At 37.3% G+C, this 8,342-nt stretch overlaps 1 protein-coding gene across 1 annotated transcript; it reads right to left on the reverse strand.

The window, feature by feature from the left end:
* Positions 1-692: 692 nt before the first annotated feature.
* On the reverse strand, positions 693-4,596 carry LOC137406289 (uncharacterized). The gene is made up of 2 exons (XM_068092838.1): positions 4,464-4,596; positions 693-2,344 (listed from the first exon to the last, which is right to left on the reverse strand). The coding sequence occupies exons 1-2, from the start codon at positions 4,555-4,557 to the stop codon at positions 1,119-1,121; spliced, it is 1,320 nt and encodes a 439-aa protein (XP_067948939.1). The 5' UTR covers positions 4,558-4,596; the 3' UTR covers positions 693-1,118.
* Positions 4,597-8,342: the final 3,746 nt, after the last annotated feature.

The raw sequence follows: 8,342 nt of genomic DNA on the forward strand, positions 1-8,342 counted from the left end.
CCAAAAGTCTTGCAAAATTTAAACTGCTGTGAGCAATATTTCTTTTGCATTAAAGACTACATTATAATATTTATTATGTCATTCCTATCGACTTATGATAATGTCAAAATTATAATAACATTAATTTGACTAATGGACAAATAGACAAGCAAGCTATGTAATCATGTATGGGGCCACTAAGCATTGCTCATTTATCAGAGTGACCTTGACATTGTATAGCTCTGAATATGACAAATCAGATGTAATCAATATCTGATGCATGCTGGGATAGCTGAAAGGAGTAACACAAGAATTTCACCAACTTTAAACACTAATGACTTCACCCTTGATTTTAGGCTCAAGTAAATTATAGATTCGCTTCTATTGGTCAGCCATTTGCATGAATAAACAATATAATCTACCGTTATGTATAAAGCCAAAAGCTTGTCTATCGTTGTTCAAATGTCCAATTAATGGCGATTGGTTAAATATGCACCCTTGCAGTTTAGTGCGTCGTGAGAAGTCATGATGTGGAATAATTACATGCACAACTACGCGGAAGCATAAGTAAAGTAAATATTAAAATACAAGCTTAAATTACTAGCTTATGTTACTCAAAATCATTGGGAAATAAACTTAACCAATTAGGCAACTTCATTACCTGTCGCTGTTTATTAGCTATTTTAAATCTTGAATGAATAAGAAGCAGCATAATAATAATTGTAGCAGAATAATTGTAGCATAAGAAGCAAAGAATGTTTGCAGCAATCTGTTTTATGATTTAGCTTGATCTTTCAAATATTTGAATTATGCATTGGCTAGACACACAGACATAAACAAGTGATAAGTTATACATTAGTGATAATAATTGTTTATAGGATGAATATGTGGATACCCAAACCAGCATTCTTCAAAGGCTTTACACAAAAATGACTCAGTAACAATACATTGCCCAGAACTTTCAGTTTAGAGATAGCCCTATAAAGTCATTTGTGTAACTATGACAACAAGACTACCTATCTGTTATTCACCTGCTTTACTGCTCGTGTGCAAACATACCAAATGGCTATAGATAAATTGTTTTGCATTATCTAAGAAACTATCGAAATTGTCAAACCAATTTTGAATTGGAGCTGCTACTAAAAGCTGTTTGGATAGCTTAACTCAGAATGCAGCTTGGGGAGGCCAAAAGCGTTCAAAATCATCTCACAGCGTTTCACTACATTTTTGTCTTTGCTCCACTCTGTGCCTCCACCTTGTTGTCTCGTATCCCAGCTAGCATTAGCAATTCCTGCTTGGCTATCATAGTCCAAAGCTCTACTGGCAATATCCAATAAACCAGAATTGATGCCGAGATAGTCAAACACTTTGGCTAGCGTGGCACGTCTGTTTTGTAACAGCGAATCATACTTAATGGCTTGAATGTTCACACCTGCCTCAACAGCTCGCTTGAGCAATGTTGCTTTTGCTGCCCACAGAAAGCAGTACCATTCCACCGCAGTCTTTGGTTGAACTGCAATTATAACCTTCTTACAGAATTCATGATCGTATCCGTTTGTCCAACCATTGATATTTGACATGTCAAACCAAAATTTATCATCATATGGGTCATGGTTCAAAAAAATTTCACAAAGGTAGTGAATGTAACCGTCATTGTTAAATGTCCGAAAGAAAGAAGTTATTGACGGAAAACTTTCTCGGTAAGCCGCGAGCATCTTGTGGTGTGGAAAGTAGTTGGCTATCGTTTCAATAAGATATTCTTCATAAATCGTTGCTTTCCAAAACACTGATCCACCTTTCGGCGCTTGCCTAATATACAATTTAATGATAGAGACAGCAAATTGTGTAAATATAGGTGACTTGGAAAAACTCTCAGCACTAGAATAGCCATGGTCTCCAAAAGGAATGCTGTACATCATGGGCAGGGGTTCTGAGTAAACTGTCCAGCCAGGCAAAGAATTAAATACTTGAACCCAAGCAGTAGATCCGCAACGGGTCGTGTTAAACATCCAAACAACGTTTCGGTCTCCAACATTAATGGAGTCAACCAGGTCATTGAATGGTTTGATAGGGAGGATTATCAGTCGAATTGCATGGTTGGTCTGAGTGAGCACGGTCAGAGGGTGCTCTTTAACATTGAATAAATCACAGTCTAACTCCATAAAAGTAGCACTCTTTGAAGTCAAAGAGAATAGATGGATTCTCTTATTTAGGACAATATCTACTGGAGCAAATCTTTCATGAACTGTGAAATAGGTCTTCGGAGTAGCAGCAAACGCGTAGGGATTTTTCCACACTATTCGAAGAACTTGCGCAGGATTCTCCGCGTCGCAATTCATAGTCTCAAAGACTCTTTTTGATGTCCCTGAAACAGTTTTAGATTTGTAGACCAAACTGAATGAACTATAGTCTTTTTATGAAAATATATGCTCTAGCATATGAGTGTATTAACTGTATTTATGCTGGTTGAACTATAACTAATGCTATATCCTGATTAGGTCAACATTTTGATATAGAAGAACTCTTGTTATGAGTTTAACCTTGACCCTTTTCATTAGTGACTATGTGGAAATGCTTGTTTAAATGCTGTATGTTGAACTGGCCATAAGTCGCAAAATGATACCAATTTTTCGCAGGTATCTACTAAAAAGGCTTGAAGCAGGTAAACATTTTGTTGGATTCTCTACATGAAGAGGATGCCCAGAGTGGATACCCAGAGGGGATATGCAGAAGGAATACCCAAAGGGCAATACCCAGAGAGAATACCTAAAGGGATACCCAGTGGGGATACCCAGAGAGAACATCCAGAGGGGATACTCAGAAGAGTACCCAGAAGGGATAGCCGGAAAAGATACCAAGAAGAAATATCCAAAGGGAATATTCAGTGGGGATTCATATGTTCTTCTTTATGGGACACAAAGATGTCACCTGGGTTCATATGATGAATGTGTAAAACTTTGATACCCAAAAAATAATTGCAGTGATTTTTTCACTACGTATCTGTGCTACCCAATATGTAGACTGGGTATTCATATGTCTCTATAAACACTAACTGAAATGCAGCCAGAGAGCATCATACTAATTGTAATGACTATATAACATACATGTCTACTATTTCCCAAATTAAAGGTGTGTAACATGACAACCTCAAATGTTTATTATAAATACTTAAGGTACTTATACATATCTATAAACTATAGCCTAACTAATCTCATTGGTGCCATGCAGTATTAACTATTTGACTAGTTAACATACAGACACAGTCAACACATAGACACAGTCAACACATAGACATAGTCAACACATACACACAGTCAACATATAGACACAGTCAACACATAAACACACTCGGCAATTAAACAAAGTCAGCACATAGATCAAGAAAACACATAGATACAGTCAACACATAGACACAGTCAACACATAGACATAGTCAACACATAGACATAGTCAACACATAGATACAGTCAACACATAGATACAGTCAACACATAGACACAGTCAACATGTGAAGTTCTTAAAACTTCACTTATAAAAAGCGGCAACAACTGTGCTGACTAGAAGAGAATAAGGGCTTCTACTGGTTATGCTTTAGTTGTGTAACTTTATTACTATATGTATCTAACATCAGCATCTGCCGTGAAGTCTGTAATAGACGATACTAAGATAAAACTACAAGCTAACCTTGATAGAATTAAATGCAATTACATGATATAATGAGCACAATAATAAAATATATGAATGAATGTATGATTTAAGCCAAATAATAACAATAATACTCAAGAAAGTATAGAAATATGCATATGCGGTTGACTGACCTTTTGCCTCCAATGTCAGACACATTGTTGAATATAAGCTGAATATAGAGTAATGAAATATGATTGAAACAAAATATTGATATGTTGATTGCATGAAGGCAAACAGCAAACTAACTAAGAAAGAACAAAAACTGCTGATCTGGTTGTACGGTGTTGTGACATGGTGTTTTCTCTAAATTTTATTGGTGTGTGTTACATCCAGCCATATTTATGGATCAATTGGGACTGGACACACCACGCCACAAAGGTCAGGGGTTGGCTTGACCACCCACTGGCAGCAATAAAAAATGAGGACAAAGCCATGACGTCTGTGGAGCCATCTCAGGTCAAATATTTCCTTCAAACAATACATAGACACAGTCAACATATAGACACAGTCAACACATAAACACAGTCAACATATAGACACAGTCAACACAAAGACACAGTTAACACATAGACACATTCTAAATAGCAGTGTAGGGAAGACCATTTTGATTTGACACAAAACTGAGCTCTGTTATTGACACAAAACTGAGCCCCTACTCATCCTAGGTCTTACATCAACTACAGTAAGATGCTCTGTCCAGTTGGAATGACTAGTAATAAGTCATGCTGTAATAGTCTTGGTTGGAAAACAAACAAATGTGTACCAGAATCAGTTAGTAGAAAAATGAACCAACTCACCATTCAACCTCCAGATGATTGCAACTACTGCATTCCAGAAGTATAGTAACATGTGTGTGCTGTAAAGCAGCAACTGGAAAACTCTACTGTGCATATTGTTAGCGGCTGTATCAATGCTTTTGACAGTACAACTACCCACCTGCACTTACGATTATAACTGCTGGGGATAACAATTTTTAAGTACCAGAAGAATACCGGTAATAGGAGAACCCGGTCATCCGTAACAAAGGTCAAATTTGAGGTCATGCTATTCATGCGCCACTGGAGATAAACGGACTCCATATTCTGTTCATTAATCCCTTTAAAATAAACATCTCAGTCAGGTGTTATACTACTCTACCTATGGTTATGATTGATTATTATTGATTGCAACTAATACCAGCAAAAATTAAAATCTGACACAAAACTGTTGCCATTACGCCATTTTAAAATTATTAACACTTTCCATACCACTAGGGTGTTTGTAACACATTGTTTCAGATTTGCTACAAACAGTGTTATTGTCTGTCATTACGCTAACAAGCTTAGCTTTTCATTACAAGCATTGATATTACCTATGACTTTTGCTTATAGAAATACTTTAACCTCTAATACTGGTCATTAGTTGGTTAGCGAAACCACTTCAAAAGATTACTTGAGAGTGTGCAAGTTTTTTCTATATCTCATCATAAGGAAAATCTGATTTTACAGTAAGTTTTTGCTTTTACTACATGTGTTTTGGAGCATGTTCATCATGTAATTTTGCACTTTTATCAATGTCTTTTTACACATGTATTAAGATGGACTTGAATGTTATATTCCGGGATACAATCTTTACTGGCCAATTAATTCACACGCAAAACCTAGTCTTTATTATATCTTTAACTGGGACACAATACAGTCTTGCTAGTGTTTTTGCAGATATATCCTAACTATTGTATGTGTTATAACCATATGTTCAATTCAATGAATGCATTGCCTGTTTTTTACTAATCTCCCTGTATGTTTTGTTAATATTTGTGCACAATCTTTTTGTATTTACATGCATACTTTGCTGTATACAGGGCGCAATAAAATGAATTCAATAAATAAATCAAATCAACTGACAAAAGATCTATCCCTTTATATATATATACTAGCTGTGCCACCCAGCGCTACCCGTGTAATAGAAGAGTCTTTGGACAGAAAATTGATTTGTATTTAACATATAACAGCCTTTCCCATTTTAACTTTCTAAGTACATATCATGAAAAAAGTGTTTTCTGTAATTGAAATAAATTAAGAGAAAAATAAAAGCAACTGTAAAGGTTTTAAAACTTTGTCAAACAACTGAAACTTTCAAGCTATTAACCTGGCATATTGTCTATGGAAACTCCACTGAGCTAGTTAATAGTTAATAAGGTTAGGCTTCCAATGACACAATGACAGTAAGCCATCACTTACCATTCTGCATTGTTGTCGGCATTGATGTCTAGCTCAGCTGTTCTAATAATAGCTATAACCGGATTTCCGACATACAGATATACGGACTTTGAGAAATATATATATAAGATAAAGATATATATATATGTATATATATGTATATATATATATATATATATATATATATATATATATATGTATATATATATGTATATATATTTATAAATGTATAGGACAGATGGCGTAGTTGGTAAGGTATCTGGACAGTGATCATTAGGTCCTCGGTTCAAATTGGAGCAACCGTATGCTTCTTGCGGTCCTTAGACAAGACCCTTGCTTATAAAACCTCTATAACCTTCATGATGAGTGCAATAATCAGAACCATGCCGGCTCGGAGGTCGCTCAGTCAAACGACGTCCGTGCTGCCTGCAGCTGAACCAGGACAAAGCAATGAAAAATGGGCTACTGGTTCAAAATGGATAAAATGCAATCAGACTGATAACACGGCTCTCGTGCGGTGCTACTTTATGAGTGAGCCACAAAAGTGGTGCGCCAATTGTGGAAAGATGCGTCAACTGTAGATACACATGCGCCCTGAATTGTCACTAACCGCTAAACAACTTGTAGCTCAAATGAGTAACATAATCAAGCGGCACCTCATATAGGAACTTGAGGTAGATCAAATTAGGCAGCAGTTCACCCAAGTAACCTCGAGACCAACGAGGAATGCATATCAACACACACAGTCACACATACACAATCTTGTGTTGACTCACAGTTTAAAAAAAACATGCACTTTGACTTTGAGCTAAGGATGAAAGATGCCAGATTATGAAAGCATAAAAGCAGGGTAACACTATGGAGAGTTAGCAAGGCCATACCTAAGAAGCTGTTAAAAGACATTAACTTGGCACTGGAGTCGATCTCAACATGATCGATCAGTGAGACTAATGCCCTAATCTGCAGCACGGCAACCTTAGAGGAGATGAGTATTAAGCCACTGTCAACAAGGCTTCAAGCCTTTCCGATGCTTAGTCTTGGCAGATTAGGCTACAAAATAAGATCAAGGACTTGCACAGCAGAGCTAGTTGACTCAGTGCGAGATCTAACCACAGTTTGGAGCATTAAAAAAGACAGGCCACAATGGAAGCTCTAAAATCTGCCAAACAGCAGCTAGTAGCACTCTCGGCACACTGAAGCAGTACACCAAAGAGTGGGATAGCAAGAGAATGAACAAACTGTTCACCAATAATCCATCCAGAGTGTATTCCCAGTTCAAAGGTGAACTATGGAGGCCAATGCCAGATCCTCCCAAATCCAGCTCCTTAAAGTTCTTGAAGAACATCTGGGAGAAAGAGGCTACTAATAACACCACTGCAAAATGGCTGAAGACACTGAAAGAGAGCCACCAAAACACTGTGGCTCAGCAAGGACTCACCATCAGCGAAGTGGACATCAAGTGCAGCATATGAAGAAATAGGCAGCACCTGGCCGTGACATGGTTTAACCCTTCTTGTTGAAAAAATTGACATCACTTCACACTAGATGGCAAAGCAGATAGAATGCCTAATAGAAGAATGTCACCATTCAAAATGGTTGACCAAAGGATGAACTGTGCTTCTGGTAAAAGACCCGAAGCAGGGGTCGATTCCCAAGAGCTAACGACCAATGACATGCTTGCCCACTACCCGGAAACTGCTATCAGGAATAGTTGCAGACAAACTGGAATAGCGCATGAGTCACTATATGACCAATGCTCAGAAAGTAATTGGACGCAACACCCGAGGAGCCAAATTCCAGTTACTGGTGGATCGAACAGTCTGTCAAGACAGCAAGAGAAGGCATACTAATCTTGCCATGGCTTGGATTGACTACAAAAAGGCCTATGACTTAATTCCCCATAGTTGGATGCTTGAGTGTCTCAGTATGTACAATGTTCACCCTGCTCTTGTGGCATTCATCAAGATGTCAATGACCAAATGGAAGACGGAACTAGAGGCTAATGGCAAAAATCTGGCGAGTGTCAAAATTAAGCGAGGCATCTATCAAAATGACTCTTTATCACCCATCGCTGCTTTTCTTCATATGCCTAAACTCTCTAAGCAATATGCTGAAGAAGACTCAATATGGGTACCAGTTTTTATATTATATATATTCTATATTATATATAGTATAGTTTACATATATATATATATGTATATATATATACATGTATATGTATAGGTATATATACATGTATATGTATATACAGTGAAACATACATAACTCGCCCTCGGATATATCGAACACATGGTTAACTCGAATGGATTTGCTTGGTCCGTTCCCACGCAATGATAAATGGCTCTATATAACTCGAACTCAACACTGTTAATTCGAACTGTTTTTTGCCCAACGGCTACCGAAACGGTTGCTATCGCTTTAGAAAATCACTTTATTCCAAGCCATAGAGGTAAACCTCAACTTTTCGTAATTCATAAG

This window comes from Watersipora subatra, chromosome 10 (assembly GCF_963576615.1).
Source record: "Watersipora subatra chromosome 10, tzWatSuba1.1, whole genome shotgun sequence".
NCBI classification, from domain to species: domain Eukaryota; kingdom Metazoa; phylum Bryozoa; class Gymnolaemata; order Cheilostomatida; family Watersiporidae; genus Watersipora; species Watersipora subatra.

What these genes read in the sequence shown, in the direction of transcription:
- LOC137406289 (XM_068092838.1), bottom strand. Translation starts at nt 4,557, where the DNA reads ATGCACAGTAGAGTTTTCCAGTTGCTGCTTTACAGCACACACATGTTA. An exon ending in AATCATCTGGAGGTTGAATG is followed by an intron (nt 2,345 to 4,463) that starts GTGAGTTGGTTC and finishes AAACTGTTTCAG; the next exon opens with GGACATCAAAAAGAGTCTTT.